The sequence below is a fragment of the Melospiza melodia genome, chromosome 6 (genome assembly GCF_035770615.1).
Source record: "Melospiza melodia melodia isolate bMelMel2 chromosome 6, bMelMel2.pri, whole genome shotgun sequence".
In the NCBI taxonomy this organism is placed as follows: domain Eukaryota; kingdom Metazoa; phylum Chordata; class Aves; order Passeriformes; family Passerellidae; genus Melospiza; species Melospiza melodia.
The window spans coordinates 63,051,267-63,069,617 of record NC_086199.1 but is presented as its reverse complement, the minus strand read 5'-3'; the positions used below and the strand labels follow the sequence as shown (position 1 = coordinate 63,069,617).

Here is an 18,351-nt window from a genome sequence, read left to right as displayed (position 1 = left end):
ACAATCAGAAAGGCGTTTTGATGCTGGACTATGTTCAGAAAAGGACAGCAGAGCAGGTCTGGAGCACAGGTATTATGAAGAACAGCTGAAGGACCTGAGGTTGTTTAACCTGGAGAAAAGGAGGCTCAGCGAAGACACTCACACTCTAAAACTGCCTAAAAGGAGGTTGTGGTGAGGTGTGGGTCAGGCTCTTCTCTCAGGTACCAAGTGACAGGATGGAAGGAAATGGCCTCAAGTTGCACCGGGGGTTGTTTTGATTGGATGTTAAGAAAAATTTTGTACTGAAATGGTTGTCAAGTACTGGTACACGTTGCCCAGGGAAGTGGTTGAGTCATTATCCCTGCAATTATTTAAAAGTCATGGAGATATGGCACATAGGGACATGGTTTAGTGGTGGACTTGGCAGTGCTGGGTTAATGGTTGGACTTGAGGATCTCAAGGGTCTTTTCAATCCTAAAGGTTTCTAGGGTTGTGTAATATTTCTAGATTGATAGGGCAATTGTACTTCGGTACATTTTTTATTTAATTCCATAATCTTTCAAGTATAAAATTACAACAACAGCAACAAGAGGAGATCTTATGAGAATGTAAGTAACAAGCAATGACAAATATGCATTACAACCTATGAATTTTCCTGCTAAGCAGCAATGGATATCATATGAAAACAGCATGTGTAGTGGTATTGAGAGAAATTCTTTCCCAAGACTGCAAAACAGGTTTTCAAAATTCCTTTGAAAGTTCTGAAACTTGAAGGGATAAGTAGCTCTCAATCTTAATATTTGGTTTGAGAGGAGATAATAAAATAGATTGTTTTTCCTTCTCTCACAGCACTTGTGTCCAGGGAAGACTGAATTGCATTGGAGCACCAAATCCAACTTCAGGTAAAAATAATCTTCTACTTACTTTTTTCTCTTTACGAGGTCTTGCACAGAATAGTTCATAGAATTGATTCTTCTTAATGGATTTTTAATAGAAGCATTTCTCACTTAGTCATAGTGCTACAGTTGTCATAAAAGGCAGGAGTGATCTAGATTACTCATAAAACCTCTTTTTACAGAAAGACTTTTTGTTCTGATATATTTTGTGGGGTTTTTGGGGGGGGGGGGGAGTCCAGTACTCTGTAGTGAATCTTATCAGCAGGTTAAATAGGGACAACAATCTCTGCTGACTGAAACAGGGAATTTCCAAAGAACTTATAGATGGTTTAAATGGCTACAGTGTGAAATAAGCCCTGTGCCACTTCTTTCCTTCCTCTAGTCTGTGAATCTCCCATGGTCTACTTTGACTGTAAAAACAGCACAGCAGGAACAACTGGAGCAGAATGTCAAAAAAGTTGCCAGACTCTGGATATGCAGTGTGTAAGTATGTCATGGCCCAATGAAATGGTGCTTCCAGGTTTGTCTATGCTCTTGCTGCTGAAGTAATTATCTATTGGATCTACTCCAAACCTACAACACAGATACATTTTTCTTGTACCAGAAGCCCTAAAATGATGTTATGAAGCATTAACAATGGAACCCTTGGATCAAAATATAATAAGTAATATCCAAATTAATTCTTAAGATTAGTGTCTACCTTTCTTCAGCTACTGCAGGTAACAGTAACTAGTAGTGAAAAATCTACAGCTCTACTGCTTATTTGCCTTCTGAAGGAAAGGCTAAAAGTGGGCTAAGAGAAATTATTCTTTCTCATACCATGCTGCATCTAATCATGTTACTCCACTTAAGTTCTTGGTAGCCACATGCCATTTCATAGTAAGTACCATATGAGATAAATAAATTTCAACATAACTCAGCCAAACTGAAAAAAATATTACTTGTCTTTCTTTTAAAGTTCCATTCAGTCACAAATCATCCATTACAAAGTGCAAGAGCCAATGTGTTTTAAATTTCACAGGTTCCAGCAGAACAATCAGGATTGGTATACATAAAAAAATTTTCTTTGACAGATTTATATTTTATTAAATCTATGGCTAATAACCTTTTTGTTCCATTACCCTTTAATTACTTTATAATCCTCTCCTATTTAAGTTGGGCAGCAATAAGACCATATAAGGCACCTTTAATGAGAACTTAATCTTCCTTTTTCTAATGTGATCATTTCACTCTAAAATTATGTTTTTCTTTTATCTTTTCCAGTATAGCTCACAATGTACATCTGGCTGCATATGCCCAGATGGGCTTGTGTTAGATGGGAATGGTGGTTGTATTCCTGAAGAGGAATGTCCATGTATTCACAATGAAGCCACGTATCAGCCTGGAGAAAAGATCGACTTCGACTGTAACACCTGGTAAGAATATCTGCAGAAGTAGCATTCCTGGTTCCATCATTTGCTTTTCTAAAGACCTTTTATAGTAAAAGAACAAGGAAAGATTTGGATTCCAAATCTAATGAGTTGATGGATTTTAGATCTTTTAGTTTTGGGTTACGCAGTATGAGAAGGTTGCCTTCTAATATCTGACAGATGGCCAAAGCACAGAATGGGAGGAAACCATTAGGACTACAGGCTTCATTAAGTATCTAGTTTTGCAGTTAAGATATTCAGGTAGCAGAACAGATTTTTCTTTAATTCTTTGAATGAAAAATGTAAAAGAGTGTTTTATTTCCAGAAAAAAAAAATAGCATTTGGGATGGATTGCCAAACAAATATTGATTGTTCAGATATGTCTACACAAAAGAGTAAGTTGTTTTATTATTAAAATATTTATTTCTTTTTTTTCCTAGTGTATGCAAGAATAGGAAGTGGGAATGTACCAAAGATCAATGTCTGGGCACTTGTGCTGTTTATGGAGATGGTCATTATAACACCTTTGATGACAAAAGGTTCAGCTTCAATGGAAACTGTGAATACACACTAGTCCAGGTACTGATAGCTAGCAGTAGCAAATGAGGGGTAATCTTGATCCTATCCTGTAAAAATAATATATTTTTAAATGTTATTCTCTACCTAGGACCACTGTGGCAAAAGTGGCACAGTCAACGGGACCTTCAGGGTTGCCACTGAAAATGTTCCCTGTGGCAACACTGGGACAACTTGCTCAAAGTCTATCAAAGTTTTCTTAGAGGTAAGAAGGTTTTGCACATAGAGCAGTTTTCCTTTGTACCTGCTAAGGCTTAGGAGAAGCCTATATTTCTATTGCTTCAAAGAATTTGGAAAATATTTAAAAAGCAATTCAACTATTAAATTAGGTTTACATCAGATTCAAGTGAAATATTTGGTAGATCTTCCTACCTTTCTATGTATTTGACTTCCCACACTATTTTACATCATCCTTGGGAAAAGTAAAGGCCTAAAGGCAGAAATTTAGCCTATTGTGTCAGAAGATTCTTTTATTGTATGCAATGTAGTTTCTCCATGACAGTCAAAAGACACTTTTTTAACCTACACCATTTAAATATCTGTTACCACACTTCCAGGAACCTGAGATTTGAATTAGATTGCTTTGATTCATTGCATTTTGATTATTTGTTTTCATGATATAAGCTATTTATTCATAGTACTCTTAAAAGCAGAAAAAACATGTTTGAGAGCACAGCTGCAGCTACTGAGCTCATTTCTCCTTACCTCTTCCTCCTGTTTCAGAGCTATGAGCTGATCCTTGGCGAAGAGCGTGTCAGTGTCGTAAAGAGAGGGCAGAATGACGAGGTGCCATACACAGTCCGCTATATGGGGATGTACCTGGTAATTGAGACCAAAAGTGGGCTGATCCTCATGTGGGACAAGAAAACCAGCATCTTCATCAAGCTCAGCCCTCGTTTCAAGGTGCGGAACTAGCAGCTCGATGGCAATTTACTGTCCAGCTTTGACGGGGTGTGAATCTTGTTGAGACCCTGCCAAGATCCCAAATAGTGATGGTCTCTAGCATTCCTGCTGTCCATCCCACATTGCTTTCCATTCCTCTGGTACCTCAGGATGCCATATCATCATCCTGCTGCCATTCTGAGCTTGGAAGGTAGCTTCCAGTGCCTATTTGGCCTGATAGAACTTGAGTTGGCAAAACACTATTTTGGACTTGACTTTGTTGAAATTACAAACTGAACATTTTTACAGGTTATCAGACTTATTAAAATTACATAACTACCTGTGTATAAATCAACTGAATAGGCTTGATCTTGAAAATAATCCATTGTTTCCAGTTCTCATTGACACACAAATTATCACACTGCAAGAACAAGGAAGTGTATAATGAGTGAAAGCCTCTTTTATGCCACCAAGTATTTGTCAAGCATTTAACTACACAGATGATAAGGAAAATGAATTCCAATTTTCATACTCCTCTTAGCTTATGATATATAAGCACTAAAAACTGTAGTAAATACAGAATTTTCTATCTTACTGCATACCACAATGCCATTTAAATTAGGTATTTAAATGAAGTATAATTTAGAACCAACTTCTTTCAGTACCATAGGTTCTTTCCCTCACCAGCACTTTTAAAAAATAGTAGTAATATGGAAAGTATGCACCTTAGTTTCATAGAAAAAGCATGTATTGTAGCCTCTCACAGTTGTACAGATCCATACATTCAGAATGAGTGGTATTTCTGGATGCACAAGGAAAATGTAATTTCTTTATATACCAGTGAGCAGACTTAATGGTAAAGACTCAATTAATAGATTAGGTGGCTGAACTGTTAGTACTTAATAGTTAGAAGGTTGTTTTTATATGCATAGCTATTGTACAAAACAAGGCTTAAGTGAAAAGCTTAATCAGCTGCAAGTCCTTACTTCCTTGTTAAAAATACACCTCAAAGACAGAAGGTTATGACTACAAAGATGGTTTTATTGTTCATATTTAAAAGAAAAAAGTTAACAACAGTATCCTTCTAGCTGTAGTGGTCATATTCTGTTCCTCTATTCCAGAGTATGAAGATGTTTAGGACTGATATAATGGAATGCCACTATTCTAAGAGACGGATTTCGAGTATTCTTTCAGTCTCAGATTTTGTTTCAAGTTTTCTCACACCATTATTCTTTTATTTATGTCTTTTGCAGGGCCAGGTCTGTGGTCTCTGTGGAAATTATGATGGCAACAGCGTCAATGACTTTACTACAAGAAGTCAGTCTGTAGTAGAGAATGTCCTAGAGTTTGGAAACAGCTGGAAAGTATCCTCTACGTGCCCTGATGCTTCCAGTGTCAAGGACCCATGTTCTACCAACCCTTATCGGAAGTCCTGGTCAGAGAAGCAGTGTAGCATCATCAACAGCAATGTCTTTGCTGCCTGTCACTCTCAGGTATTACCAGGGCAGACGTTTACTGTGGGAAAACTAAGCCTGTGGGTTGATGAAGGTGCTATTCTCATAGGTTTTAACATGCATGCCTTGTTTATCAATATGTTTCGCTTCAAATTGTGCCAGGAAAACTCCAGTCTGAATCACCCTCAATGGGACAGATTTATAGTTCCTACTTGTAAGAAATAAAAAGGCATTTAAAAAAGAAAAATAACAACAAAATAATAATTTCATAATTACTATGAATTTCCTTGCAGCCTGACTTGAATAAAAATTCTCATATACCAGGTAGAGAAGGCAAGGTCAATGAAATAATAACACAGGAATGAAATATCAGCATAACCTTTACCTGACACTAAGTACATAACAAATGTTGTCAGGTAACTGTGCAGTTGCCTAATATTTTTTTTGAAAATTAATCTAATCTTACACCAGGACACAAGTCTAGGTTTCTAAAAATCTGGCAATACATGATTTGGACGTATCATTTGGCATCACCTCAGGTGTCTTACAGTGTTTAACAAAAGAAAAAGAAATTACCAATGTAGGCCTTTCCTCTGGGATACTACAATTGTAAGAAAACTACTCTAGCAAAGGTAAGAAATCACTTAGAAGTCAGGATGCATAATATTATATTTCTGTTTAATAACAGGTTGAACCAGCAAAATATTATCAAGCATGTGTGACAGATGCTTGTGCCTGTGACACTGGAGGAGACTGTGATTGCTTTTGTACAGCAGTAGCTGCCTATGCTCAAGCATGCAGTGAAGTTGGTGTATGCGTAGCCTGGAGAAGCCCAACAATTTGTCGTAAGTTTTATGTCATAAACCTTTCTCAAAGTGCAGCTAAGTGTACAGTATCTTACATATGTGCATTAATATCTATCTCACTGTGTCAATTTTTCATGCTTAAGCTCTTTGATCTTTTTTTTTTTTCTTTCCCTGAATATGTTCAACTTTCTGTTTCTCCTCAGCACTGTTCTGTGATTACTACAATCAGCAAGGAGAATGTGAATGGCACTATAAGCCTTGTGGTGCTTCCTGTATGAAGACCTGTAAGAACCCAAGTGGAAAATGTCTCAATGACCTGCCAGGTTTAGAAGGTAAATATAGCTGCAAGTACCTCCTAGTGGGTACATATTGCTATATTTTAAATTGTCTGTGAAGAAGTATATTTCCTCCATCAACTGCATTTGTACAATTGAATTTTCTCTAGTATCATTACATCCACATGAATGGAAGCAGATTATGGAAACTGGAATAAGATCTCTAGGACTAAGTTCTTATGGATGGGTTCTGCTGATGCTAGTAACTGCATTTCTTCCTAGAGCTATTCCAAAACATAAAGTAGAAACATGATGACAATTAAAAACAAGACCTGCAAATGCATTTGGTGCAAATAAAACCTTTGCTGACTGCATCTCATTCTTACCTTTTCCACCTTCAGGCTGCTACCCTAACTGCCCACCAGACAAGCCATATTTTCATGAGGATCAGATGAAGTGTGTTAGTCTCTGTGACTGTTATGATGATGAAGATGGAAAGATATATCAGCGAGATGAATGTAGTATATGGTAAGACTTAACATACCAACCTCATCTTATACAAGGAAAAATGATCAAAACTCAAGGGAGAAGTAGTATGTTCCTGTTACGTGCAAGATCAGTTCATGCTGCCTGTGATGAAATAATGCCTTACGATCTAATGCCAGTTTTCCTACTACATTAATAAGAAGGTTTTACATGATTTTATGTTTTTATGAATTTATTTTTGATTATATTGTAAATCCTCAGCGTTAAGATGCATCAAGAACAAGAAGTCCTTTATGACTAGGCTATCTTTATTTCACATTCCTGTGGCAGGAAAATTGTTGCGCCATGAGTAAAGATATTTATTAGTGGCCTGCTTCCAAGGATTTTGTAACATACTTGCATTATTTGAGCATATAGACTCACCCTTTTAGCCTTCTATTTTAGTACAAAAATACTGCAAATGCAAGGAAAGTGATACTAAGGAAAAAAGGAAAGTCTGCCTTAAGACTTCTACCCATAATTTTGCATAATATTTAAATTCACTTCTGTTTATATGTTTGGGTTTAATATAAAGGAAGATTTTGGAAAATAATGGCCAAAAAGGAGCCAAAATGAACAGAAATCTCTAGGAATAAACACAAAGTGCCTTGCCTTTTGATGCCAGTATCTGTCAGAAAGATGACTAATAAAATTACATCACAATCACAAAATATATTGGTTTTTATGCTTTCTGTTTCAGTGAGTGCACATCAGAAGGTTTACAGTGCAAGTTCGATGATAAAGGTAAGACAGCTAAGAAAAATTATTTAGAAAAAGAAGTATTGGATGCTGTCTTTTCATAGATGTCTGAACTGACAATAAACTTCTGAATTACAGCCTGCAACTGCATTTATGAAGGGAATAGCTATAAATACGGTGAACTCATCTACAACACCACAGATGGAACTGGATGGTGTTTCAGTGCAACATGCGATGTCAATGGAACAATAAGCAGAAACATCTTTAAATGTGGCATTTTTACAACAACCCCATTTACATTTTCCACAAGTCAGCCCACAACTACTGTTTCAGGTATGCATAAATAATATTTAAAATAATTCCGAAATCTCTGTAAGTGACTAAAACTTACCTGAAAGGCAGGACCTTTTCATCAGTTAATGGTATATAATTTTACCTGAAACTATTGACTTCTACTGGAGCTGCTAATTCACCTGGCAGCTTTAGTTGAAAAAGAATAGTTAAGGATGTAGAAATGAATACACCATTTCTTACAAACTCAGTTTCCTCTGTTTTACCATGGTGATCCTTAGGGAAAAATTAATAGAGTTTATTAATCACTGCAACCTGGAGAATCTTCTAATTTCCTTGCAAAAACCCCCAGCAGTTCTACACCAACTTCTGAAAACATGAAAGTTGCTGCCATTTCTTAAATTAGTGAGCACATAAGAAATTTATTTTGAGGGAGTCTTTAAACTATTTATAACCATTCTTTGGAACCTTTCCTAATTCTGCTTAATACCCAAATCAACAGTTTCCTTCTACTCCTGGAGTACACTGCTATATTATTCCTGCTGTTAATTAATTACAATGACCAAATTCTGAGTAATTGTGAGAAACGTGTCTACAAAATTATACTACAGCAAGAACTAAATATTCAAATTTAAGTCTTCTATTAAGTGACATTCATATTGAGAAAGTAATATCTATTACACATGGTTATCTTCATAATGCCAGGAATATGAAGTCTTATTAAAATACATAGAAAATACCTTTTACCTATTAGATTATATATTTCATATATAGTATATGTGTATTCTCTATTATAATGTACTACATATAAAACACACATATGTTAAGTATATATTTTATATTTATAAATATGTTACATGTGGTAATATTGAACTAAGTAGAAAAGTCATTAACTAGTCAAAATATTTTAAAGTCTGTGTGGTTATGCAGTTAAGTGTAAATAAATACAGAGATAATACCAAAGAAATAAAACCTCCTCTACTTATACCAAAGCAATTGTGAGACGTATTATGTAAGCAGTGACATACTGTGCAAAGGATATCAGATTACCTATATTAAGTTACAAATCTTTAATAGATGTCAAAGAAAGTACCTCTACAATAATAAGGCAAAAAGTCAAAACCTACTTTAGAAATTAAATTTGAGACTGCCAAAGCAAGTTCATTAAAATTAAAATATTACATAATATTAAAAATTATTACAACAATAAAAAGGTATGGAAGATGAATAATTTCTTCCTGGAACTCTAATAAGGACAGACAAGAATTATGTTTCCTCCTTTCAATTACAGAAATTACAACTGCAACACCAGTGACAACTGTATGCGTGAAAAATGTCTGTGTGTGGTCAGAATGGTATGATTCCACTCAGCCTGAAAACAAAGAGGACAGTGGAGATTATGAAACATATCAAAATCTCAAGGATAAAGGATACAGTGTCTGTACAAACCCAAGCGATGTTCAATGCAGAGCCAAAGAATACCCAGATACTGAAATTACCAACCTTAACCAAACAATAGAGTGTAGTCAAAGCAGAGGATTAATATGCAATAACCAGGACCAAGAATCCAAGCAGTGCTATAATTATGAAATCAGAATATCATGCTGCAGATACGTACCATGTTCAGAAGCACAAACTACAACACCCACAACCACAAGAGAATTCACAACTACTGCTGTAGAATCAACACCATTTACAGTACAGACAACAATAATACCAACAACACAAAAACAAGAAAGCGAAGTAACGACAACACCAATGAGGGAACGAGACAGAACGACTCCTCAGAGTGAAACATCAGTAACAGCAACAACAACCCAAGTCTCAACAACAGGATACCAAATCACAACTACGACAGCAGGAACCTCCACTGTGGTAACCCAAGCTCCATCATCACCCAATACTTTTTCCACTCTCCCAGGGTCAACACTACAAACAACACCCGGCACCACAATAACCTCCAGTACTACTGCCCTGCCAACACAAGGCACAACTATCACTACACCTGGACCAAGAGTACCAACCCAAGGTACCACCAGTGCCAGCACCACCACAACTGCTGGGGAAAGGAGCACACAATCTACAGAGGGAACTCTTCCAACGGTATTATCCACTGTTGCTGTTCAAACAACATCAACAATTGCTGCCTCCACCCCTGAAATAAAAATAAAAACAACAATTGGTACCACAGTTGGCCCCAGCACCACGGGCTCAGCCACCGAGGAAACAACCATCATCGCTACCACCACCAGCACCTCTCCCCCTCAGACTGAAGGTACAACCATCATCATCCCTACAACAACAAGAGAGCCCACGTCAGCCACAAGTACTGCCAGCACTTCCAGGACTACCGAGAGAAGCACCACAAGAGCCTCTGCCACCTCTGCTCCACGAGAAACCTCCACTGTGACAACCCAGGCTCCAACATCTCCCACAACACCCTCTGAAGTTAAAATAAGAACCACCACAGGAACCACAGCTGGCCTCAGCGCAACCATCACCACTCCACCCACAACAACTGGGCCCACGCCAGCCACCACCACAATCCGCATCTCCAATAGCACAGACAACTGCGTGGTGGAGCGCTGTGCCTGGACACAGTGGTTTAATGTGGACTCCCCTACTCCAGGCAGTGAAAATGGAGATTCAGAGACATTTGAAAACATCAGAGCTGCTGGGTATGAGCTGTGTGACAAGCCTCAAGACATCAAGTGCCGAGCTAAAGACTACCCAGACTCAATTGTAAAAATAATGGAACAGAAATTTGACTGCAGCCTTGACAGGGGGCTTGTGTGCAGAAATAAGGACCAGACTCTCAAGTACCCCACGTGCTTTGACTACGAGGTCTCAGTGCTGTGCTGTGACCGAAAACACTGCCAGACAACAGTACCAACCACAGCAACCACTGTAAGCACCTCCACAACACACATCCCAGCAGAAACCACCACAATAGAAACACGACCTGCAGAAACACCAACTGCTGTCAGCACACTTCCACAGCAAGTAATAACAACCACCGTAGGAACAACAAGTACCCTCTCACCACAAGGAACCACCATTGTCACCCCAAGATACACAGAGCCGATGAAATTGAAAACCACCACAGGCAACACGGCTGTCCCCAGTACCACGGTTTCAGCTGGAGAGAGAACAACCATCATCTCTATGACCACCAGCTCATCTCCCCCTCAGACTGAAGGCACAACCATCATCATCCCAACAACAAGAGAGCCCACACCAGCCACGAGCACTGCCAGCACCTCCAGGACTACCGAGAGAAGCACCACAAGACCCTCTGCCACCTCTGCTCCAGGAGAAACCTCCACAGTGGAAACTCAGGCTACAACATCTCCCACAACACCCTCTGAAGTTAAAATACGAACCACCACAGGATCCACAGCAGGCCCCAGCACCACAGGCTCAGCCAGAGAGGAAACAACCATCATTGCTACCACCACCAGCACCTCTCCCCCTCAGACTGAAGGAACGACAACCATCACCCCACCAACAACAACAGTGTCTACCCCAGCCACCAGCACTGCCAGCACCTCCAGGACCACTGCAGGAAGCACCACAAGACCCTCTGCCACCTCTGCTCCACGAGAAACCTCCACTGTGGCAACCGAGACTACAAGACCTCTCACAACAACCTCCAGAGTTAAAATAAGAACCACAACAGGAAGCACAGCTGGCCCCAGCACCACAGGCTCAGTCGGACAGGAAACAACCATCATTGCTACCACCACCAGCACCTCTCCCCCTCAGACTGAAGGTACAACCACCATCACCCCACCCACAACAACAGTGTCTACCCCAGCCACCAGCACTGCCAGCACCTCCAGGACCACTGCAGGAAGCACCACAAGAGCCTCTGCCACCTCTGCTCCAGGAGAAACCTCCACTGTGGCAACCGAGACTACAAGACCTCTCACAACAACGTCCAGAGTTAAAATAAGAACCACAACAGGAAGCACAGCTGGCCCCAGCACCACAGGCTCAGTCGGACAGGAAACAACCATCATTGCTACCACCACCAGCACCTCTCACCCTCAGACTGAAGGTACAACCACCATCACCCCACCCACAACAACAGTGTCTACCCCAGCCACCAGCACTGCCAGCACCTCCAGGACCACTGCAGGAAGCACCACAAGAACCTCTGCCACCTCTGCTCCACGAGAAACCTCCACTGTGGCGACCAAGACTACAACACCTATCACAACGCCCTCTGAAGTTAAAATACGAACCACAACAGGATCCACAGCTGGTCCCAGCACCACAGGCTCAGCTGGAGAGGAAACAACCATCATCACTACCACCACCAGCACCTCTCCCCCTCAGACTGAAGGTACAACCATCATCATCCCAACAACAAGAGAGCCCACACCAGCCACGAGCACTGCCAGCACCTCCAGGACTACCGAGAGAAGCACCACAAGACCCTCTGCCACCTCTGCTCCAGGAGAAACCTCCACAGTGGAAACTCAGGCTACAACATCTCCCACAACGCCCTCTGAAGTTAAATTAAGAACCACCACAGGATCCACAGCTGGCCCCACCACCACAGGCTCAGCAGGAGAGGAAACAACCATCATCGCTACCACCACCAGCACATCTCCCCCTCAGACTGAAGGAACGACAACCATCACCCCACCAACAACAACAGTGTCTACCCCAGCCACCAGCACTGCCAGCACCACCAGGACCACTGCAGGAAGCACCACAAGAGCCTCTGCCACCTCTGCTCCACGAGAAACCTCCACTGTGGCGACCAAGACTACAACACCTATCACAACGCCCTCTGAAGTTAAAATACGAACCACAACAGGATCCACAGCTGGCCCCAGCACCACAGGCTCAGCTGGAGAGGAAACAACCATCATCACTACCACCACCAGCACCTCTCCCCCTCAGACTGAAGGTACAACCATCATCATCCCAACAACAAGAGAGCCCACACCAGCCATGAGCACTGCCAGCACCTCCAGGACTACCGAGAGAATCACCACAAGACCCTCTGCCACCTCTGCTCCAGGAGAAACGTCCACAGTGGAAACTCAGGCTACAACATCTCCCACAACACCCTCTGAAGTTAAAATACGAACCACCACAGGATCCACAGCAGGCCTCAGTACCACAGGCTCAGCCGGACAGGAAACAACCAACATTGCTACCACCACCAGCACCTCTCCCCCTCAGACTGAAGGAACGACAACCATCACCCCACCAACAACAACAGTGTCTACCCCAGCCACCAGCACTGCCAGCACCACCAGGACCACTGCAGGAAGCACCACAAGAGCCTCTGCCACCTCTGCTCCACGAGAAACCTCCACTGTGGCAACCGAGACTACAAGACCTCTCACAACAACGTCCAGAGTTAAAATAAGAACCACAACAGGAAGCACAGCTGGCTCCAGCACCACAGGCTCAGTCGAACAGGAAACAACCATCATTGCTACCACCACCAGCACCTCTCCCCCTCAGACTGAAGGTACAACCACCATCACCCCACCCACAACAACAGTGTCTACCCCAGCCACCAGCACTGCCAGCACCTCCAGGACCACTGCAGGAAGCACCACAAGAACCTCTGCCACCTCTGCTCCTCGAGAAACCTCCACTGTGGCGACCGAGACAACAACACCTATCACAACGCCCTCTGAAGTTAAAATACGAACCACAACAGGAAGCACAGCTGGCCCCAGCACCACAGGCTCAGCTGGAGAGGAAACAACCATCATTGCTACCACCACCAGCACCTCTCCCCCTCAGACTGAAGGTACAACCATCATCATCCCAACAACAAGAGAGCCCACACCAGCCACGAGCACTGCCAGCACCTCCAGGACTACCGAGAGAATCACCACAAGACCCTCTGCCACCTCTGCTCCAGGAGAAACGTCCACAGTGGAAACTCAGGCTACAACATCTCCCACAACACCCTCTGAAGTTAAAATACGAACCACCACAGGATCCACAGCAGGCCCCACCACCACAGGCTCAGCAGGAGAGGAAACAACCATCATCGCTACCACCACCAGCACATCTCCCCCTCAGACTGAAGGAACGACCACCATTACCCCACCCACAACAACTGTGTCTAACCCAGCCACCAGCACTGCCAGCACCACCAGGACCACTGCAGGAAGCACCACAAGAGCCTCTGCCACCTCTGCTCCACGAGAAACCTCCACTGTGGCAACCCAGGCTACAACATCTCCCACAACACCCTCTGAAGTTAAAATAAGAACCACCACAGGAACCACAGCTGGCCCCAGCACCACAGGCTCAGCTGGAGAGGAAACAACCATCATCACTACCACCACCAGCACCTCTCCCCCTCAGACTGAAGGTACAACCATCATCATCCCAACAACAAGAAAGCCCACACCAGCCACGAGCACTGCCAGCACCTCCAGGACTACCGAGAGAATCACCACAAGACCCTCTGCCACCTCTGCTCCAGGAGAAACCTCCACTGTGGCAACCCAGGCTACAACATCTCCCACAACACCCTCTGAAGTTAAAATACGAACCACCACAGGATCCACAGCAGGCCCCAGCACCACAGGCTCAGCCGGACAGGAAACAACCAACATTGCTACCACCACCAGCACCTCTCCCCCTCAGACTGAAGGAACGACAACCATCACCCCACCAACAACAACAGTGTCTACCCCAGCCACCAGCACTGCCAGCACCACCAGGACCACTGCAGGAAGCACCACAAGAGCCTCTGCCACCTCTGCTCCACGAGAAACCTCCACTGTGGCAGCCGAGACTACAAGACCTCTCACAACAACGTCCAGAGTTAAAATAAGAACCACAACAGGAAGCACAGCTGGCTCCAGCACCACAGGCTCAGTCGAACAGGAAACAACCATCATTGCTACCACCACCAGCACCTCTCCCCCTCAGACTGAAGGTACAACCACCATCACCCCACCCACAACAACAGTGTCTACCCCAGCCACCAGCACTGCCAGCACCTCCAGGACCACTGCAGGAAGCACCACAAGAACCTCTGCCACCTCTGCTCCACGAGAAACCTCCACTGTGGCGACCGAGACAACAACACCTATCACAACGCCCTCTGAAGTTAAAATACGAACCACAACAGGAAGCACAGCTGGCCCCAGCACCACAGGCTCAGCTGGAGAGGAAACAACCATCATTGCTACCACCACCAGCACCTCTCCCCCTCAGACTGAAGGTACAATCATCATCATCCCAACAACAAGAGAGCCCACACCAGCCACGAGCACTGCCAGCACCTCCAGGACTACCGAGAGAAGCACCACAAGACCCTCTGCCACCTCTGCTCCAGGAGAAACGTCCACAGTGGAAACTCAGGCTACCACATCTCCCACAACACCCTCTGAAGTTAAAATACGAACCACCACAGGATCCACAGCAGGCCCCACCACCACAGGCTCAGCAGGAGAGGAAACAACCATCATCGCTACCACCACCAGCACATCTCCCCCTCAGACTGAAGGAACGACCACCATTACCCCACCCACAACAACAGGGCCCACGCCAGCCACCACCACAATCCGCATCTCCAATAGCACAGACAACTGCGTGGTGGAGCGCTGTGCCTGGACACAGTGGTTTAATGTGGACTCCCCTACTCCAGGCAGTGAAAATGGAGATTCAGAGACATTTGAAAACATCAGAGCTGCTGGGTATGAATTGTGTGATAAGCCTCAAGACATCAAGTGCCGAGCTAAAGACTACCCAGACTCAATTGTAAAAATAATGGAACAGAAATTTGACTGCAGCCTTGACAGGGGGCTTGTGTGCAGAAATAAGGACCAGACTCTCAAGTACCCCACGTGCTTTGACTACGAGGTCTCAGTGCTGTGCTGTGACCGAAAACACTGCCAGACAACAGTACCAACCACAGCAACCACTGTAAGCACCTCCACAACACACATCCCAGCAGAAACCACCACAATAGAAACACGACCTGCAGAAACACCAACTGCTGTCAGCACACTTCCACAGCAAGTAATAACAACCACCGTAGGAACAACAAGTACCCTCTCACCACAAGGAACCACCATTGTCACCCCAAGGTACACAGAGCCAATGAAAATAAAAACCACCACAGGAACCACTGCTGGCCCCAGTACCACGGGCTCAGCTGGACAGGAAACAACCGTCATTTCTACCCCCACCAGCACCTTTCACCCTTGGAGTGAAGGTACAACCATCATCATCCCAACAACAACAGTGCCTACTCCTGCCACCAGCACTGCCAGCACCTCCACAACCACCTGGGAAAGCAGCACTCTATCTACAGAAAAAACTCTTCAAACGGTACTATCCACTGTTGCTATTCAAACAACATCAACAATTGCTGCCTCCACCCGTGAAATAAAATTGAAAACCACCACTGGCACAACGGTGGCCCCCAGCACCACAGGCTCAGCCAGAGAGGAAACAACTGTCATCACTACCACCACCAGCACCTCTCCCCCTCAGACTGAAGGCACAACCACCATCACCCCACCCACAACAACAGTGTCTACCCCAGCCACAAGCACTGCCAGCACCTCCAGGACTACTAAGAGAAGCACCACAACAGCCTCTGCCACCTCTGCTCCAGGAGAAACATCCACAGTGGCAACCCAGGCTACAACATCTCCCACAACACCCTCTGATGTTAAAATAAGAACCACCACAGGCACCACAGCTGGCCCCAGCACCACAGGCTCAGGTAGAGAGGAAACCACCATCATCACTACCACCACCAGCCCTGCCTCCACTTCACCTGAAATAAGATTAATAACCACTTCTGGCCCCTCTTCTGTGCTCACTACAACTCTTCCTCAGTCTGGAATTACCACAGGTAAATTCTTATAACATTCTTTTCTCCTAATGTAGAAAATACTGCTATAACAGCTTTCTTCAGCACTACTGTCAGCCCAGGTATATCATTGTCTACTTTTTAAAATTTTACAACCATCATTTTCTTTAGACCAACATTCACAACTTTGTGTTTTGTGGCTTCTTTCCCTAAACCAGTTTGTGATTATATGAATCTATGACCATATATATTCATATATATATATATATTTATATTCTTTAAAACACATAAACCAATTTTTTAATCAATCTCCCTCTTTGTTACTAGTATTTATGTTTGTCAGCTTGGTTAACCTCATAGTATTAATTCTTACTTAAATGAGGAAAGTTGAAACTTTTCAAAACGTTAGAGGTAAATCTCATCAGATTTGCCAAAGGCCAGATGTTATTCAATGTGCAATGAAAAAAATTTCCATAATCTCCACTTATGAATAGCTGAAATATTTGAATGCAGGAAACATGTTCACTTGATTTGCCAGAATGTTGAATAGACCTCTTGAAGGTGTTAAAATTATTAGATCAAAATCCTGTACCTGCAAACTAAATTATTACTTGTACTCAACAGCAGCTTCAACTGGTACATCACAATCAAGCCATGTTACAACAAGCACTCCTGCAACCTTCAGTTCTTCCACCAGCACATCCGTTACATCCAGCAAAATACCTCCATGCTTTTGTCATGTGTTTGAAACTTTATTTTCTCCTGGTAAGTGTCTTATTTTTTGATTATAAAAGATTTCATAAGCAATATAAACCCTTAAGACTCTATTCAATTAAAGATAACCACTGAAAGTCATCTAAACGTAGAATGTTTTATACATGAATACACTTAATATTTTCACAATATTTTCTTGGTTTTTCTCCCTATGTATTTTCATCCTTGTAATTTCTTTTCCAATTTTCATCTGCAGGGGAAGTGGTATACAACAGAACAGATAGAGCTGGCTGTAATTTTTATGCACTTTGCAGCAAGGAATGTGAGATTGAGCCCTTCTACGGGCCATGTCATCTGACAACTCCCGCTCCTTCAGTCGCCTCAACTACATCACAAGCTGCCTCACCAACCACAGCAACAACCACCACAATTTCAGTAGAAAGAAACTGCACTGATGTCAATCCTGCACGAAAGGTGGTTCCCCTCCCTACTTTATAATATACCACTGTTGCAAAACCAAACCAATTTCTGTCCTTTAACAGCCAATTCAAATCAACCTTTATGTATCACAATAACAAAGTTGGTCATGTAACAAATGACCTGACAGCACACAATTATTTAACCTGGCATTACCAGACTTTTAAGTAATCTCTTGGTGGAAAAGCTCACTAAGGCCATGGCAGAGACATTTGGTTTAAATAAAAGTCATTTAAATTTCATAGACATAAGTAGACAAGCCGTGAAATGTAAAATACCATTCTTTTTATGCAGAAGAAAATTCTGTGGTTATTCTTAGCATACCCGTTTTAAATGATGTACTGAAACAACTACAATCTGAATTTCCTACTAATTTTGAGAATATATCTTAAGTTAAAACTGAACAACTAGGATAAAGGAGCATTTAAGAATAAATAATTTACATATTTTCAGCCTGGAGAGGAGTGGATAGAAGAATGCCAGAAATGTGTCTGTGATTCCCTCACTGCTACTGCACAATGCCAGCCACTCCCATGCCAAACAGCTCAGC

The 18,351-nt window shown here is 42.7% G+C and overlaps 1 protein-coding gene and 1 long non-coding RNA gene across 2 annotated transcripts in view; both read left to right on the top strand.

Moving 5' to 3' along the window:
• LOC134419936 (mucin-5AC-like) overlaps positions 1-16,666 on the top strand; it is a 30,596-nt gene extending 13,930 nt beyond the window's left edge. Inside the window, exons 19-31 of the mRNA XM_063159538.1 lie at positions 829-881; positions 1,258-1,358; positions 2,139-2,290; positions 2,725-2,863; positions 2,952-3,065; positions 3,584-3,763; positions 4,996-5,235; positions 5,885-6,041; positions 6,206-6,334; positions 6,679-6,805; positions 7,503-7,546; positions 7,640-7,834; positions 9,084-16,666. Coding sequence (XP_063015608.1) covers positions 829-881; positions 1,258-1,358; positions 2,139-2,290; positions 2,725-2,863; positions 2,952-3,065; positions 3,584-3,763; positions 4,996-5,235; positions 5,885-6,041; positions 6,206-6,334; positions 6,679-6,805; positions 7,503-7,546; positions 7,640-7,834; positions 9,084-16,666 — 9,214 coding nt within the window. The remainder of the gene's footprint in view (positions 1-828; positions 882-1,257; positions 1,359-2,138; positions 2,291-2,724; positions 2,864-2,951; positions 3,066-3,583; positions 3,764-4,995; positions 5,236-5,884; positions 6,042-6,205; positions 6,335-6,678; positions 6,806-7,502; positions 7,547-7,639; positions 7,835-9,083) is intronic.
• Positions 16,667-17,238: 572 nt separating this feature from the next.
• On the top strand, positions 17,239-18,351 carry LOC134419464 (uncharacterized). Its single transcript, XR_010028050.1, has 3 exons — positions 17,239-17,375; positions 17,581-17,798; positions 18,255-18,351. It is a non-coding gene; the product is annotated as an uncharacterized LOC134419464 (long non-coding RNA).